At 38.0% G+C, this 19,342-nt stretch overlaps 1 protein-coding gene across 4 annotated transcripts; it reads left to right on the forward strand.

The window, feature by feature from the left end:
* Positions 1–5,028: 5,028 nt before the first annotated feature.
* LOC131019482 (uncharacterized) lies at positions 5,029–10,133 on the forward strand. 4 transcript variants are annotated; one of them, XM_057948028.1, is made up of 5 exons: positions 5,029–6,052; positions 7,289–7,427; positions 7,523–8,506; positions 8,786–9,211; positions 9,688–10,133. In XM_057948028.1, the coding sequence occupies exons 1-4, from the start codon at positions 5,052–5,054 to the stop codon at positions 9,176–9,178; spliced, it is 2,517 nt and encodes an 838-aa protein (XP_057804011.1). In that variant the 5' UTR covers positions 5,029–5,051; the 3' UTR covers positions 9,179–9,211; positions 9,688–10,133. The 4 variants fall into 4 exon arrangements, with proteins under 4 accessions (XP_057804011.1, XP_057804010.1, XP_057804009.1 ...); XM_057948026.1 differs by having other exon boundaries at positions 5,065–6,052; positions 7,514–8,506; XM_057948029.1 differs by having other exon boundaries at positions 5,066–6,052; positions 7,724–8,506.
* The last annotated feature ends 9,209 nt before the right edge of the window (positions 10,134–19,342 follow it).

The raw sequence follows: 19,342 nt of genomic DNA on the forward strand, positions 1-19,342 counted from the left end.
CACAATGTGACAATTTTTTTGTAGACGTAGGGAATATAAAGAGTTATAGATTAGTGTTTTAAGTGTGTAGTATAAAAGTGATAAAGTAGGAGAGGGAAGGTAATAAAGTGATAAAGTAGGAGATAGAATGTAATAAGGGAGCGATTAATTAGTTAGAGCATCCACAGTGGGGGTGACCTGATAGAAGGGGGACATCATTGAGTCAAGAGGCCACAGTGGGGTGACCTGATAGCTGACCTGATCTTTTTAGTTTTGATTTTTGTATTTTTCATTTAATTTTAATTGCACACATTTTGTTAGAGTCAATGTTGACTCCGACAATGTTGGAACCAATGTTGATAACATTCGTGTTTTCAATGTTGGGTGGAATGTTGATAACATTCATGGTGTCAACATTTCTGGGTGTCAACCAACATTCTGGAGTCTGCCTTGACTCCATACTTTGACTCTCCATTGGTAATTGTATATATTTAATCTTTACCTTCCTTTCACGTTTTCTTATTCTTTGGTTGTGAAATAATAGTCTTATGTTTGTTGACCACGTTTCTAATAAGTGAATAGGCGGTTATGCATGGTTCAAAGTAGTGGGAAGGTTGTTGCTATTTTTCAGGAACCATGATCTCGTAGCCAACATCCCAAGGCTGGTCGACTAGCAGTTATTGAAGACAGATTGTAGCAGTTATAGGAAGGTTCTGGAAGTGGGAAGTGGATGAAACTAACCACGACATGAAGGCCTATAAATGCAGCAAGAAGCTTCAATCATCCTCACGTTTTGGAAGTGCATTATTTGCGACTTAACATTCACTCACAGCCAATTCGTCATTTTCCTGCTGCAAACGTGTCACCGGTTCTTCAAGGATTGCTTTGACGAAGTAGACTTAGGCAGCCAATCTGTAAAGTCTATCTTTGTATCGACGGGACGTCGAGGGCAAGAGTTGAAGTGCAAGGCCATTGGAGCGTAGCAGGTTGTTTGCTTTGTCCGATTAACTTTTGTTATTCGGCTGTTTTGGGTTCTGTGTTGTATCAACATTGTAGTACTGAAAGTAGATAGGTTGGTTTATCTTAGGCAGCCATTCTGTAAAGATAGATCTCCAAGAAGATCCAAATCTGTACTTTGTATTGTTGATTCAACATAGTGAATTTAGCCTTGAGGCACTCACGGGTTATTTATAATCCGTGAAAAAAGTATTCCTGTGTGTTTTTACTTCCCGCTACATGTTGGTTATAATGTTATTAACATTCTGTTGATAACATTGCATCCAACATTACTCTTTTATTTACACAGTTTTACTTTGTTGGTAATTTGGGGCACTAAACTATTTCACATTTAAATAACACAATTTAATTCAAATTAAAATTGCATTAATTTAAATTACTAAAATTTAAATATAAATTTAAAATTGAAAAAAATTATAATAAAAATTCAAGCCCAAATATGCGCAAAATTACAATAAGAATAGAAGCCCAAATAAGCCCAAAATTACAAAATAAGCCCAAATTCCTTTTATTGTTGGAAATTAGGTTACATTAATTAAATGGAATTGCGTTTCACCTTACCCGCTGCGCTTCATCTTCTTCCTCTTCACGCCGCACCTCTGTTCCAGCTAACACCAAATTTTTCATTTTTTTTTTAATATGCGCGTGCTCAACACGCGCCTTCCCTAAACTACATCAGGCTACACCCCCGGCTGCAGTGGGCGACCCGATAGGGTGGGTGACTCGAGACCCCCAAGGAGAATTAATTTACTTTTTTTTTTTTAAATAAGTATTAGTTGCATTTTCGACTTTTTCATTTTTTTATCGAAAGCGAAAACGAAACTTTATTGGTAGCAAATATAAGGAAAAGAGGGCCAAACATAAGGGAAATGAAAGCCTCTGAATCTTCTAGCAAAGGTGGTGAGCTACGACGAACATGGTTGAAGGTAAAACATCACATGTTTCCAAAAACTTACAAGAAAGGGTTTCCCCTCTTCCACAGGCGCTCACAACCCGGGAAACTGTGAGGGCCAGCAGTAATAAAATATCTTGTCTTGTGCCGTTTCTAATAGCAGCTAGACTTTGCTAATTAAATGAAACATGTTGGGAGGTAGGTTCCAATCATAATTTAAAGAGCTTGAAAAGAAGATATATATGTCGGGATTAAGATTAGAATTTTACAATCTGGTACATGAGCATATATATATCTATATCAACCTTCAAATTATCATTCTACACGATTCAAACCTCATCTCTTCAACTAGCTAGCAACCTTTAGCGAAAGGGCAAGCAATGAAAGAACGACATTCATTCTCAAAACCTACAATTTATAAACCTCCTCATCTATGACAAAGATTAACTTTATTGAGGAGGCACTTCTTCAAAGAAAAAACTTAACTTTGGGGCCTTAATTGGCGACTTTGAGCTTCCAAAGCAAGAGCTCAATTCCAGTTTCTGAAAATCTGGCAAAAGCAAGTGACTAATGTACATAATCAATGAGACGTGCAAATGCTTCTACAAGTATAGCTTCGACTTTGCCCCCCGGAGGGCATTAAACACTCCTCCATACAAAAATATATATTGCTTCTTCATATTTGTGTTTTTAATTTTAAAGATTCAACATTTCTTAAAATTTAAGTTGAGTGTTGTGCGTTGTAGTATATATATATTTTTTCAATATTATTCGAATTTGAATTTTTATTATTAGTTTTTTAGTACAATTATTTTAATTATTTTAACTATATTATATTTTCAATAAAAATTCTTTTTAGCGTTTAATGAATTTACTTATCCACTACAAGAAGTTATATGTGTAATAAATATTAATTCGTTAAGATAAAATTTAATTTAAATTAAATTAAATATAAATACAAAAATTAAGATATGTAGAAAAAGTGAGTTTTTTAATAATGAGATTAAATATAGAGTGGACATTAAAAATGTCCAAATTGAAATAACAAAAATAAAATTTATCTACTATTCTCTTCGTCCATGTAAAATATGACATTTTTGGTGTCCATAAAAATTAGGGTAAATTGCATGAAAATACCTCACTTTATACCAAAATTTGATTTTTTGACAATCTTTTTAATTGTGGCAAAAATTTCAACGAGCTTTCAATTGATAGTAATGTCCGTTCGGAGTAATTTCCCGGCCAAATTAAATCTAAGTTGGCAGCCGCAATGCCAACGTGGCATCAGAAATACCAAATCACACCCACCCTCCCCTTTCCACGTCACCCTCTCTCTCTCTCTCTCTTCCCCACCCCCCATCCCCCTCTCCACGTCGGCTCTCACCCTCTCTCTCACTTCCTCCACCGCCGCCACAACCCCCCAGATCTGCCCAGAATCTCGAGTCTGCCGGCTTGAGGGCCGACGTTTTCTGGGACCTCCGTCGGCTCTCCTCATTTCTTCACCTCCGTCGGACGCTTCACCTTCCCCCATCTCCCACCGCCGCCATTTCCTTCTTCCTCCCCTCCTCTCTCTCTTTCTCTCTCTCTCTCTCTTCTCCTCTCGATTCCCGGCGCCGGTTGAAAACTCATGCACATCCCACATCAAATCAATCAACAATCCATCCAAAAAGATGCTTTTGCTTTTCACGAGAGAGAGTGGCGGCCGATTTTCAGGAGGGAGAGGAGGGGACGCCGATTTTGGTGAGAGAGAGAGAGTGGACACCGATTTTCAAGAGGGAGAGAACTAGGGCGACGCTACCTGAAATTTGATATATGAAATTTGGTATCTGAAATTTGGTGAGAAAGAGAGAGAAAGGGGGGGGGGGGGAATCGAGTGGAGGAGAGAGGGGGTCTGTTGCTACCAGCTGCAGCTCTGCCATCGCCGGTAAATGAAAGAGAGATGGGGGAGGCTGTAGGCGGCGGCTTCGCCGCTGTAAATCAAAGCAGAGGGAGGGCCGTTGTCGTCGGAAACTGGATAGAAACATGAGAGAGGTGGAGGGGGGAAGGGGGTTTCCGCTGCTGTTCACCGGAGAAGTCAGTGGCGCAAGTTGTGGCGTCGAGGGTGTGAGTTCGAGAGGGTGACGTGGGGTGGGGAGAGTGGAGAAGAGAGAGAGGGTGACGTGGGGGAGGGGGGATGGTGGGTGTGATTTGGCATTTCTGGTGCCACGTTGGGATTCCGGCTGCCAACTTAGATTTAATTTGGCCGAAAAATTACTCCGGACGGACATTGCTATCAATTGAAAGCTCGTTGAAATTTTTGCCACAATTAAAAAGATTGTCAAAAAACCAAATTTTGGTATAAAGTAGGGTATTTTCATGCAATTTGCCCTAAAAACTATGACACTGTCCATTTTAAAACATGATCCCGCCCCACTTTATCTTCCACTTTATTTTATCTTTTATTCTTACAAACACTCCTTATTTACAAAAAATAAATAAATTCATACTTAATTCAATTTCCATCACTCATTTCAAATTTAGATGGGACCATTTCTCCACTACATAAAAATTATCATCATTTTATTAAAACATGTGTCCATCAAAAGTACCATACTCTTGGTGGACGGAGGAAGTAATATAAAAATATCAAATATAGTCACACTTATTATTTTACCATTTACATAAAAAAATTAAAAAATATCAACTAATTCTTTTTTTTTTAAGTCGTGAATTCGTGTTTTTGAGCTCGAATTCACAACTAAGACTATTTTTAGCGACAGAGAAGCCGTTCGAGTGCAACCACCTCGAAATCAGAGGCCACCTCTTCGATTTCCTCTTAGTTGCGTAGGACGTCTCCACATCGTCGTTGTTGTGGGCGGTGGGTTACACACTACTGGTTAGTACTTATAATACTGATAGAGTACTTATAATACTTTCTCTATCACATAAAAATATGAATATTTGTAAGTGGCATGAATTTTAATAAATATTAGATAAAAGTGTATTGTGAATGAAAAAATAATTTTATTTTATAAAAAATAAAGATAAAGGATAAAGTTATTGTGGTGGAATAATGCGCAAAAATAAAAATATTCATACTTTTATAAAACGATCTAAAATAACAAAAAAATATATTTTTGTGAGATGAGAGAGATTGTTGAGAGCGTAATTACCAATATGGATTATGAATTTCCGTGATACTCGTAGTTACAAAATCTATGTAATAACGAAATCGAAATACCCTTCTTATCCTCACCAACCTGTAACGCTGCCACCTCCACTCTACCGGTCATCACCCGCCACTCGGCCACTCCGTTTCACACAATTTCACCTCCACTTCGTGCACGCCGAATGTAAAATGGCGAGCGTCGACGCCGTCAATCCTCCGCCTCCTCTCGGGGGAATTAGGGTGGAAGACTTGACTCGTATCGACATCAACCTGCTGTCGCAGTCAGAATTGCAAGCCCTCTCTCTATGCTCCGTCTCCGCTCGCCGGAGCGACGACGTCGTGTCTCCGCAGCTAGACCGAACTGTGTTCAACGAGTCCGCCGGCAGCCGCCGCCAGACCTACTCCCGCCTCCACCACCGCTCCCATTCGCGGCTCCCTCGCCTCCACCCCTCCCTCAAACCCCACAGCTATCCCCAATCTTCCTCCGATCCCGTGAGTCACTCAATTGTCCACTTCCTCAAACACTTCCTCAATGGCAACCACAATCCCCCGCCCCCTCCGCCTCCGCCGGCACCGGCGGCGCCTGATTCGCCGAAATCCCCGGCGGCGGCCGAGGTAGGATTTCTAGGGCTACAGGAAAATGTGAAATTCAAGCGCAAAAGAGGGAGGAGAGGCAGGAATTTGAGCAAGCCGCCGATGCTTTTGGAGAATGGGGTTGGGATAGAGCTGCAGCGAGTGAATGGGAGAGGTGAGATGGTGGATTTCGCGGAATTGGAGAATAAGGGGGACGAGTTGTACGGCGAGGAATTGAAGCGGAGGACGGCGGGGTTGGAGACTGAGGAGGCTGTTTTGGGGGTTTTGAGGGATTTGGAGGGGCAGTGGTGTAGCAGGAGGAAGAAGAGGAAGTATGTCGATGCCGGCACATTCGGAGATGTGCTTCCGGTTGGCTGGAAGCTCTTGCTTGGCCTCAGAAGACGCGGTTACCGCGTCTCTGTGTATTGCCGGAGATACATAAGGTGGTGGCATTCAAACCATTCTTCATCAATTATTTCAATTCTATCACGCTTCACTGCAGAATTCAAGTATTGCATGTGTAATTGCACGCTCCCTATATGATTTTTTAAGTTCTTTCTAGTGCATAAGCTTTTTACTTTAATACTTTGAGGTGCTTAAGGTATCTAAATATGGTTTTCTATTGATGGGTGAATTCCCTTCACAACTTGATCTTAAAGAAATTAAGATTGAGTTTGACAACTAAGGTGCGGTGTTGAGTAGATCATTCTCCATTCTGATATTTCACTTGCTGGGTTAGTGAACTTAAAAGACTCAAAACTCTTTTCAGCAACATCAAGCATATGTTAAGGTCGGCATAAATATACAGAGAAACAAATGAAACATACTCGGCGCTAAAAGTGGTGAGGTAGAATGCCGACTTTCAGTAATCTCCTTGCATATCACATGACTGAGAGTGACTATACAATAGGTTTCTTCCTAAACGTAATGGGTCTTTCAGGTCAAGCATTAACGAGGAGAATGCACTTTATGCCTTTGTTATACATTGTCATATAATCTAATTTGTAAATTTACTGAGCTTTAGGATTGGTTGTACGGTTGGGTAGCGCTCAGGCATCATGATTTCTGGGAATTAACAATTTTACAGTTGATCATCTCTGTTCTTGCTTATGTTATAAATATATAGACTAGCCAAGGATTTATTGTCCACCCATCACAGCTTTGCTTCATAACGCTTAGTTCTTTTTTCTATAAAATTTGGTAGCAAACCTTTCTAATATCTATCATTCAGCGCTAGGGCACTTATGAATGTTCTCTTCTCCGTTTCTTCTAAACTTTATTGCCAATTATTCTGTTTGATGTTTGTTTGGGCTTTGATCCTTGCATTGATTTTGCTTTCATAGCATGGGTCATTTACAGCTCTGTTTTCTTATCCAATAGTGTTGCTTACAGACAATCAACTGAATTCTTTTGGAATTTTGGGAAACTAATATTTGCTTGTACCTGACTAGCACCACCCGAAGGGTCATACTGTATTAGTGACAGATTGGGTGAGGATATGCTGTATGCCTTGACGAAAACATAATTGAAAAGAGGTTCCATAATCTGCTATTATTTGGTGGTTTTGTTTGTTTTTCCATACTACTATATTTACATTGTTCAGTTGTGATTTTATCATTGATATCTTGTTTTAAGGTATCAGGAATTTCTGATTTGGCTTTTCTTCCTCTCCTTTCCAGCCCCACTGGACAACAATTTTTGTCATGCAAAGAGGCTGCATCCTTTTTGAGATCCTATTTCAGCAATAACGATGCAGTTCAGCAAAGGGATCAGAAGACTTCTAGTATCCAGCAAGCTTATGCTTTGTCTTCAGAAATGGTAATGTAGAAAATATCTTATTCTGTTTCTATTTTGGAATTTTTGAAAAGTTTAAGCAAAGTTTTGTAAAATGATACTAAATAAAGCTGCAACAGAGTCCATGTCCAGCTGACAAGACAGATGATATGCCGCATGCCATTGTAGCCCATTCAGCATTGGCTATAAATTCATCCAGTGCACATGAGAATGAGGATTGCTTGATGGGCATAGAGAATCTCCCTGAAGTTCAAGTTCAGGACATCTTTGAATGTTTCAAATGTAGACTGACATTTGATGAGAAGAATGTTTATTTGCAGCATCTCTTTTCATTCCACCAGAAGACTACTAAAAGGTACAAACTTGGGACACCTGTTGGAGATGGTGTGATTATCAAAGATGGAAAATATGAATGCCAATTCTGCCACAAGGTTTTTCAGGAAAGGCGTAGTTATAATGGTCATGTAGGTAGTCATGTCAGGAACACTGGAAAAAACTCTGGTGAACTAAGTGCTCCAGTTGATGCCCCCATAAATGCTGAATCTGTGTTGAAGGACGGAGTGCCCTTAAGGTCATCAAAGATGGATGCTTTGATTGAAATTGCTCATAATTCTATATTTGGAACCTCAACTAATGTAAATCGTGAAGAAACCACATCAAATCACTCTGCTGTTGTTTTGAGAGTGGAAGAAGCTCAGGCAGCCTCCAGTTGTCATGAAGAAAAATCAACTTCAGATCCTGTTAAAATTCAAGCAGAGGATTTCAGTGCTGACAAAACACTTCTTGAAGACTCGAATCATGGTAGGCAAGCCTTGACAAAGGACAATGGTATCCTGAAGGATGATAAAGCATGGAGTGTGAACATTGAGACGAATCCCACTTGCATAAATGACTCGCCTGCTGGGTCATGTGAGATTCAGAAGTATGAAGGCAGTAGCTTGGAAGTGGATTACGAAAACAGATCCTTGAAGCCTAGTGAAGATCATCTACAAGATGCACCTGAGCTTACTGTTGAAGAGATTATGTTTGATGGTGGAGTTTCTTCAGTTCCCTTGACCGAGTCATTTCAGTTCTTCCCACCCTTTGATTCTGTGTCAAATAAGGTATCATTTGGTTGCTTGTGTTAATAGTAGTTTGTGAATAGTTATGATTCTGTGCATCTTACTATGTTCCACGAGATGTTATATTCAGAACTAGAAAGCCAGAAAGGTTAAAGAAAATGACAATAACTTGCACTTGCTCTTATGAGCTTAAAAATCTCCGATCAGCTCTAGCTTTAAATACATTACTCAATTAATTTTGACCTTATTATGTTATAGGGTGGGCAGACATACTATTTTTGCATATAATCCCCTTAATTCTTGTACTATGCTTATATGCAGGGTGAACATGAATTTTCTGTGGTTGATCAAAAGCTTGAGAACGTTACTGGGTTTGAAGAACTCAGGTTTGATGATATGGAGCCATTCAAGTATGGTTTTGGGAATGGGCAAGAGTTGTCCTCTTTGCCAGGGGGCTCCATCAATTTGGATAGTAATAGCACGATAGAAGATGAATTTAATTCTTCAGTCAGATTTGGTCAAGAGGAAATTATGCTGAATACTCTGCACACAAATCAGCTAACTGTGTGTGTTTGGTGCAGAACAGAGTTCAAACTCGAGGGTATTGAATCAGAAACTCTATCAGATTCTATAGGTTATATGTGTCCAACGTGCAAGGCCAAAATATCTGGGCACTTTGATGGTGGTCTCTCGATGGATCCTCATAATTTCTGACTTTTTGGGTATTGCCACACGCTGCTCTCGTGGGTAAATTTTCCTAGTCACTAAAGCTGAATCTTCTTATGTTATTTACTTATTCCATGATGGTGTCCCTTATTCTCGGAGCTATTGAAAATCAAGTTAAAGGATATTATCGACTAGGTTGGTTTAAGTGAAGTAACTGATGTAGTTCCTCATGTAGAACCCTGTACTTAAATTTCTGAAGTGCGTAAGATATTTCCATTATGGGTTGTTTATTCTGTCCCTTGCAACAATTAAAGATAGCTTTATTCAGGACTTCATCACAGAAAACGTATATCCCTTGCTCTGATCGAAATTTTATGAGTATGTCCAATCAGTTTCAGCTTTAGGCACACATGGCACCATTTATATTTGCTTGGTATTTTACTTGTATATTGTCTCTCATATGATGATTAGGACCTTCTATTGGAACACTATTGAAGAACTTTGAGGATGATAGAAACAACTTGTAGTTGATTGCTTCGTCTTTTGTTGCCTTTCAGTTACATTCCTTTTGAGGAGAGAAGTTCCAAATATTGTGCCCGTTGTTGAGGAGCTGATCTTATTCCGTTTTGTATGTCGACATAACTTGTAGAGATATAAAAACAGATGTACTTGTCCATGCCACCGAATGTAAATTCTCACTGCTAACTGCCTTTGCTCCTGCTACCCATGGATGCCTATGTTGTTTAAGCATGGAAGCAGAAACCCTCTAATAGCTAGGGTAACGTATATCTATGGCCTTCTATTTCAAGGTGTTGGACAAGATAGTCTGAAATTGGGTAGCCCGAGTTGCTGTAACGTATGAGGGAAACCATGCTAGTACTTGTACTGTGTCCCCCATTTGTAATATATCTGTGTTTATATCTATGTTAATGAGAAGCATCCTACGCAGGTTGTATTTAGGGGCGGATCCAGGATTTAATGTTATGGGGTTGATATTATTGAAGTACGTCGTCTGAAAACATTTACACAGGGGTTCGAGGGTGGGAGCCCCGAAGCAAATTTTTTTTTGAGCATTTCGTACACTTCATTTTCATGCATTTTTATTAAGAAGTAATTGCCAGTAAATTCGTAACGTTTTTACGGAATTGGTTATTGCTCATAATTTAAAAAGTCTACTTTTAATACATAACCTTTCATTGTTGTCTCAAATTTATCCGATAATCGATTTTTTCTTACGCCAGAAATAACTGAAGGAACCATATTTTGATATATGATTCACGTGCCCGTGACCAATTCCGGATACCAAACGAATACATACAAAAATCATTCGTGCCTATTACAAGGGAACGAGTCTTACTTGCAAATGCGGCGATTAGAGGCTCCAGCGTTGATCTTCCAACTTGTTTCCACGGCAAGACTTGACGTTGGGTGGCAACGATCTTCAAATCCTCTCCCTCTTCAAAGTTGGCGTCTCCTTCTCACTTTTCTGCTCTCACAGATTACTCTTTTCTAATTTTACGTTAATGAATAATAATTAGGTTTAAGACTGTCTTATTATTTATAATAGGTATTAATCATACCTAAATAATAAACCCATAAACATAATTAAAGCAGACCAAGCTCAAAGGCTTTAGAGAATAGAGGGGACGCCCACTTAAGGAGTTCGAGCCTTAATTGGGCCAAGCGGGGATCTACTAGCTTGAATAAAGTTTGGCCTCCCAGTGTTCGATTTTCTTATCCAGCTCAGAATAAAATCGAGACACAAGTATTAATTTATTCCACTAGAAAATTAATACTGAATTACCTCTTTATTCTTTAGGTGAGTCGGGGCTAGCATTAGACTTAATTAATCCCCGTGTTTAAGATATCTAATATCCATTAATTAATTAATTCATCTGACGATCAATTAATTAATTAATCAGTCGTTTAATTATAAACGACATCTCGAGTGCTACCACTTAAACTTATTATCGTATCGGAACTAATTCCACCTGCAGGGTTTAATACGATAAACTTATTAAGTTCCTCGAGAGGATATTATCATCCTGTTATTAGCAGGACACAGATCCTTATTGCAATATAATCGTATGTCAAATAATAATTGCTATCACCCAAAGTATCGAGTATATTGAGCTTCAATAGAACTCTCACGCATGATAAATCAAAACAATAGTCAATTAATTATTCACACCAATTAATTCAATTAAGTTTAAGACTATTTAAGTCACCGAGATCTTGATTCTTAATTAGTCAGAATATAAGAATTCATCAATACACGAAGGTACTAGCATAAATAAATAGCCAAGACAAACTATTTATCCATTTATGCTACAATCTAAACCAGCAACTCGTCCATAGTTGTCTCGATTGTGAACTCAATTTATATCTCAACTTTTTCCAATTATATGATCTTCTGTGATCTACAACACACCATATAATCTATAATATGAGATAAATTGGACTATAATAGGATTATGCAATAACAATATTTCCGATAGAAGAATCATAGTGAACTAAGGAATAAATGTATACAAGCATAAAGTCTTGCTTTCAGTATACAACCCTTCAATAACATTGTGGCAGCCGGTATTGACACGGTGGCACATTTATGACATGTGGAATTTTTAAAAAAAAAAATTAAAATAAAAAATCCACACCATCATCTTCCCCAACCTCCCCCACTCCTAAACCCTAATTTCCCCTTCCTTCCACCAACCGCCGCCGCCTACCGCCACCATCGCCGCCGCCAGCCGCCGCCGCCCTCTCACCCCTTAACCTCTCCTGCGGCTGCCCCCCTGCCCCCCACATTCTGAACCCGTAGCTGCCCCCCTGTCTTCGTTCGTCTAACCAAGGGGCAGCGGACGCCGGCTAAGGGAGAATGAGGCGTTAGCAGTCAAACACCAACCCTGCTGGAGCAGAGACGGCATCGCCGAAACTTCTGAGTCGCGGAGGCGCTGGAAGAACTGAGTGGCAACGACAATTTTGACTGAACTAGATCGACAGAAGCTAGGGCTTTGATTTTTGTCTCGTTCGTGTGACTAAGTAATCTGAAGTAAGAATTGATTAATTGAGAAATGAAGTAAAGTGAGGGAGAGAAAAGATGGAGGTAGGGAGAGAGGCGGTGGCGAAAATCTTAAACAGAGAGATAAGCGGGGTTCTGCTTTGGCTGTCAGCGGGTTAGACGAACGAAGGCAGGGCAGGGGCTGCTGCGGGTTCGGAATGAGGGGACAAATGGGGTAGCCACATGAGAGATTGAGGGGAGAGAGGGCGGCAGCGGCCAGCGGCGATGGTGGCGGCAGGTGGGGGGAGGGGAAATTAGGGTTTAGGAGTGGGGAAGGTTGGGGAAGATGATGGTGTGGATTATTTATTTATTTATTTATTTTTTAAATTCCACATGTCATAAATATGCCACCGTGTCATTTTCGGCACCGGCGTAAGGAAAAAGTGATGGACAAATTTGTGACAAAAATAAAAGGTTATGTATTTAAAAGTAGACTTTTTAAATTATGAGCAAAAACCAATTATGGGAAAATGTCTATTCAAAAATAAATTTATGCACCAATATTCATTTTGTAGGTAGCCTATGGATAAGATGTTCTAATAGAAAAATTAATAGTTTTACAACAAACAAATTTATAAATTGTATTATAAGTCCAAAATAATACATAGTTGTACACAATCTCCCTCTTCATTCCTTAAACTTCATAAAAACTTCCCTCATTTATAAAAAATATAGTAAATTAAAGATAAAAGTTTATAATTTTATACAAAAATCTACTTAAAACTTTATTTTTTTTTCTTTTTAGTGGAATCATTTTTTACGATCCTTGTAAATTAAAGGGGTTTTGACAAATAAAATCATGTACGAACTATTTCGAATTTACAATTTTAACGTTGATGAAGCTCAACATTCAAACCTAGATCTAAATAAGTCAGAGAAGGAGATCGGATTAACCTGTGTAGCGATATGAGAGAAAACTTGCTTTAAACTTGCAGATGAATTCCTTAAAGTATTTTTTGCGTGTCCATTATAATGAGTTACAAGGAGTATTTATAGAGTTACATTAGGGCGAGGGGTAAAAGAGACTTTACAAGTCATTCACATGCTCCCTAGGCGGCGTACGTGAATGATTCTCTATCTACTAGCAAACTTTCCTAACTACTTTGCAGCTTTATGTTGAACATGTGGTCTTTCTAAGCTTCGACGTTGGTTGCTTCCATTTCTCGTCTGCGCCGACTTTATCGGGGTGAGCCTTCATCTATGTCAACTTAATCGAGATGAACTTTTGTCTGCGTCGCCTAAAACGGGATGGCCCTATGTCGGCGCCGTCTTAGATGAGACGGACCTTCGTCTGTGCTGTCCTTTATATAGGGCGTAATCGGCCCCCTCGTATGTGTTGCCTTCTGGTCTTGTCTGCGCAGCTCTTCTGATCCTTGCTCTCACTGAAGATGTTTCTTTCTTTGAGTCCTTTCTGAGTGTTATCTTGGGGTTAAGCCGTCTCTTCTAGTCTGCGCAGACTTTAGTCTGCGCCGCTGACTTGCTTTGACAATCATGTGATGCATCTATGCTCTTCGAATCAAGTATGTTTGGGGCCTAAATCGGCGCTGCTGATCCTCGTCTAGAGTAGGATGGCTGATGAGATCCTTACTCCTCATCAAACGTGACTTTTGAAGTGTGGCGAATTAAATCATCATCTTTTCAATTTCGCAATTCTGTGCCCTCAAAATTTTTTCGATCGTCAAAGTTTTGAATTGGAGCTTATGTGAATTAGTACAGACGTCGTCGTTTTTTTAGACTTAAGCGACACCGTTTCATACAATTTCAACTAAAATTTCTCCAAATTGTAAAGGGATTGTATCCTGTATTTGCACCATAATTTTCAATATTCAGCAATTTTATAGAAAACAACGTCGTAACATGTATGAACATTACGTGGCGATTTAATTTGCCACACTTCAAAAGTCATGTTAAAATTGCAAATTTGAAACAGTTTGTGGTTTTATTTTCCAAAATCCCTAAATTAAAATATCAAAACCAATTGATTTAATTGAAATAATAGATACAGTATTATACATTTTAATCTTTGTTTTTTGTCAGTGATTATGTGAAGTAATATTTTCATTTTAAACATTATAACAAAACACCCAAAATCAAATTCATTTATTTTCTATAGAAAATATAAATTATGAGAATTATTGGTAAAAAAACAAAAAAGAAGTAAAAGATAGGCAACAACAAAAAATCACTCAGCAACCCACAAAATCATTTGTTTTTCAACCTCATAATAAAGATAAATAATGTTGGGTCCTGTAGGGTCATTGAACTGGTGTAGGGGGGAGGGAAATACACCAGTAGCCTATTTTTAAAACTTAAACTTCTTTCGATAACTGAAATAAGTAGTGTTGACGTGATTAGTGAAAATCGATCAAGATCAGTTGAAAGAAGGTGTAGACTGATACTGAAAATGTTTCAGTGGATAATTTCAGTATGAAGAACAAGTCGACAAACTGATAGTTCAGTTAAGGCTTCAGTCTAATCAAATGAAATCAGAGTGAGTGTTATAAATCTTACTGACTACCCAAAGGTTTGTCAGTTAGACTGATAACACTTGGTGAGCGGAAACAATTTTAAGGAAATAGCATTTAGTGAATCAGATTGTCAATTTTAAGGTTTCTCTTTTCAAGTTAATAGTTTCAGTGTATAAGCGTTGTGCACGGATAAAATATGAAATACTGAATGCAGTAAATGACACAGAGATTTTTAACGTGGTTCGGAAAATCTTTCCTACGTCCACGGTCAGTTGATAACACTGACAATCGATTGCGCTTGTGCTTACGGGGTGCACAACAAATCTATCAACTGAAACAACTGTTTCAGTACCAACACACTGGGTTGAATTTCTCTTTTCTTTTCTCAATCTCCCAGATACGCTAAGACTTCACTCGTCTTACTTGCGGGGGCTGAGAACTCTTCGAGTTTAGACAACCGTCTAAAACTCTAACACTCAAACGCTCTTTCGCTCGATTGAAAAAGGGTCTGAAAACCTTCCAACTAAGATTACCGAGAACAGGCTCTCGAGTAATCAAGGACTAGGCTAAGGATGTATGAATATGGTTTGCCTAGACACTTCTACGAGAGTGTTTATAAATCAGGTGAACTGATTTTTACAACAAGGTTTACTCTCTTCTTCGATTCAAGTTTTGATTGCTAAGTAAGTAGCTGACTCAATATTTTGGCAGAGCTTCAGTGTAAGTCTTTGAATCGGTCAGGTTGAAGGTTATTCCTTGAGCTCTATTTATAGGCGGAGGATGTAGAATTGGTCAGTCCGTCTTTTTGTAGCTTCAGTCCGCTGTATTCTTCTGATCCTGAAACAAGTCTTCAGAAAATATTTCGACTAAAGATTGCTTCTTCATTCAGTACAAGTCCTTCATTTATTGTTGCAATAACTTTAGGTGAAACAACTGTCATTAAATAGACGTTCATACATAACATATGGCTTAACGGTCCAGTAATAGCGTTATATATAGTACGAATAAATAACGCTAATGTGTAACGCTTAACTCTATATTGTTATAAATACATTAAGACAACACTACATACATAACATAATTTTGTAAAATCGTTTTGTATCATCAAAAATGCCCTCATACATAACGGTTTTTGACCAAAACCATTATATATGAACCGTTATCCCTATTATTTTTTTAAGTAGTGTTTCTTACACGGGCACCTAATGTTACCTTCTCCATCTGTGTACGCCGTTTGATTTATCGCAAACTCAAAGAAACTCTCAAGTCCCGTTTCAAATGCAGAACGATCATTGTATCTCGCGTACATCCACATACGATTATCACTCATTCTTGCAAATTCTAATCGAAAAAAATAAATAAAAGATCATAAATTATTTGAATCAAACGAAATTTCGACAGCATAACCCCACTATCCTAAGTACCAAGTGCTCGACTCTACCAGCAGCTATAGTGACCACAGTGGTCTTAATTTACTAAGCCTATACTAGGTCTACCCGGCCCCCTATTGTCGAAACAATACAATGCATATAAAGCAATAAAAACAGAGTAATTAAATTAAAAACAATCATTTGTTGGGAGAAGATCCTTAAGAAATAATCAATTTCTATCCCAAAGGGAGAAGATTCTTAAGAAATTGATTAAATCTATCCCACAATATATAATAACATATCATTTCATCATAAACACATACTAGCATACTTAAAATTCAATTAATCATACTTAATTTAACAAAGTTATCTAACATAAATAAATTAATCTAACAAATTCATACTTAATCATACTTTATAAACTAACAAATTAATCTAATTAATTAAAATTAATCATGCTTCATAATTAATCAAACTATAAATTAATTAAAATTATTCTAATTAACATTAATTAGATTCTAACAAAATAATAGTAAAAATAAATTTAAAATTAATCTAACAAATTAATTTAACTAATTAAAATTAATCAAACTTCACACAATATAAATTAATTAAAATTAATCTAATTAACATTAATTTTAATCTAACAAAATAATTAATAAAAAAATAAAATAGCGAGAACGAGAGTGTACGGTAGTGGTCGGCGGTGGAGCGGTGGCGGCAGCGGTGATGTCGAACTGAGACGATAAAGAGAGAAAATGAGATGTGAAAGCTAAGTGAGAGAGAAAGAGAGAGAAAAAGGACCTGCAGGGGTGGTGGCTGGCCGGCGGTGGGAGTCTGACGGCAGCGACGACGGCTGGGGCAGGGCGGATCGGCGAGCGGGGTGGGGGGGGGTGAAGAAGGGGGGAGGGGTTAATTTGCTTTGCTGTGTGCGTGAAAGGGGATCTAGATGAATTTTAATTTGCTATTAGCAGCGGCAATATGCTGCCGGTAATTATTAAAATAAAACATAAATTAAATTATTTTACAATTACCGGCGGTGACCTCACCGCTGGTAATGCAGCCGGTAAAATAAAAAAGACAGGTCAGCTTGTATGCTGTCGTTGTGCCGCCGGTATTTTGACATTTTTTTGTAGTGTGATTTATACTACAATGGTGCATATTGTATATTGATTCAATTTCTCATCATAAGACACATTTCTTAATAGCGATCGAATAAGAAAGAGGTGGAGAAAAGAATGGAGCAGCTCAAGGATGTTTACCCATGCAAGGTTTCCATACAGATCCCCGAGGTAATATCTGCATCTATATGATGCTACTTCAAATATTTCAGCAGAAATTACTGAATGCAGCTCAAATATGACAGGATGCAACAAAAATGAAGTATTGGAAACAGAAGTTAGATCGAGACGTTGAGTCTATGATCTCAAACTCAAACGTTTTGCTTCTTCGCACGGTTAGTCTAATAGGTCCACTATAACTACTATTGATTTCCATTGTTTAATGTGTTGTTTTTCTCTTTCACATTAAATTTCAGTTTCTGGGACAGATTTAATGCATAATGTTTCCATATTAGGGCATGAAAACCTCAAGTTTTGACCGATGAAAGTTAGTCATAGTTTCATTCAAATCCTTAGATAATGATTCACTTGGATAATTACTGATTTTTTATCTAATGGTTTGATAGGTGCCGAAAGAGCTATCAGATGGGCTCTAAATCATTCTTGTATGCACTACTCTGGGTAGACAAGAAAATACAATTGTTATTTCCACAGAAAGGTATATATTGTTTCAACTATTCCCCTTACCATTGGTAGGAGTGTGTGAGCAGTTGGTTTAGTTTAAAGTGTGTGCACTATTATTTATGACATTGTACAGCATCAAATATGGACTTGACATTCTACAAGGAATTCAAGATGAAAACAAGAGTTTGAAGTCCCTTGCTACGGATGATAATGAATTTGAGGAAAAAAAAAAAATCTTTTGGGGTGGCTACTCAATTCGTTGGCAAGCTTAATGATTATCAAGTTGAGGAAAAGTGATACACGAAGCCCTAGCTCTAGTTTAGCCCACTTATGCATAGCCCATAGCCCATTAGGTTATGATATAAATATTGTAATCTCTAAGTTATTACTTATGGAATGAATATTTGAGTTGATGTTTATCAAATCTATCTCTCTTCTCCCTTGATTTCTGGAGTTGGGCTACTTGAATTGCTCCACCATTGATCGTGATCGTATCAATTGCTGATGTATTATTCAACCCGGTGACATTGAAGTTACTTTCAATGACATTGGAGCTTTGGAAAATGTAAAGAAAGCCGTGAAGCAATTGTTACCGCTACCTTTGGAACGGCCAGAAATCTTCAAGAATGGTCTGCTTAGCAAAGTTAAATGCCTTTTGTGTTTAAAGCATTTGAATGAAATTGATATATATATTTTTTATTTTTTCTAACTGTGTCCTTGGCAGCCTTGTTCGGGAATATTGCTCTTTGGGCCTCCCGGTACCGGTAAAACAATGACTGCAAAAGCTGTTGCCAAAGAAATTGGTGCAACCTTCATCAATATAACCATGTCAAGTGTGTATTCAAAAGTAAAGTAACATTTTTTAGCCATTAGCCTATGTTTTATTATATATGATTATTTTGCATCCGTGAATCTGAGAAGTATGTTAAAGCAGTCTTCACTATCGCCTAGTGTTATATTTGTTGTGTGATCCTCCATATGTATTGTTGATGTCTTATTTATAAGAGTTTAAAATTATTTAAGGCCATTATCTTAGGGCTATTTGCAAAAATAGGCCACTATTTTTCGGACTTGCAAAAATAGGCCAATTATTTTAGTTTTTGGCATTTTTAGGCCACATTTGAGCTCAATTCAGCATTTATAGGCCATTTTTTGAATGTGGCCCAAAATAGCCTGATTGGATACACATGTGGCCTAAAAATACCAAAAACTAAAATAATTGGCCTATTTTTGCAAGTCCGAAAAATAGTGGCCTATTTTTGCAAATAGCCCTAAGATAATGGCCTTAAATAAATTTAAACTCTATTTATAATGATATTCTCTTGAAATATTTATTTTTTTATATCTATTGGCATAGGCTGACGCTGTAATCGGGGAAAAGGGGACGGCTTGCGTACAAATGAGAATAAACGAGTAGTGGTTCTTGCTTGATCTGGACGAGGCAGTAATCAGGAAGCTATTATCATTGTCGTCTAAAACATAAGTATTCTTCATATTTGTTTACAATTTGTGCAGGTTGACGCTCATCTTTGTTTACAATTTGTGCAGGTTGACGCTCAAAACACAGA

This window comes from Salvia miltiorrhiza, chromosome 4 (assembly GCF_028751815.1).
Source record: "Salvia miltiorrhiza cultivar Shanhuang (shh) chromosome 4, IMPLAD_Smil_shh, whole genome shotgun sequence".
Taxonomy (NCBI): Eukaryota; Viridiplantae; Streptophyta; class Magnoliopsida; order Lamiales; family Lamiaceae; genus Salvia; species Salvia miltiorrhiza.

Coding starts and splice junctions, on each gene's coding strand:
- LOC131019482 (XM_057948028.1), top strand. CDS start 5,052: ATGAATTTCCGTGATACTCGTAGTTACAAAATCTATGTAATAACGAAA. Junction 7,428..7,522: donor ATGCTTTGTCTTCAGAAATG/GTAATGTAGAAA, acceptor AAGCTGCAACAG/AGTCCATGTCCAGCTGACAA. Junction 8,507..8,785: donor TTGATTCTGTGTCAAATAAG/GTATCATTTGGT, acceptor GCTTATATGCAG/GGTGAACATGAATTTTCTGT.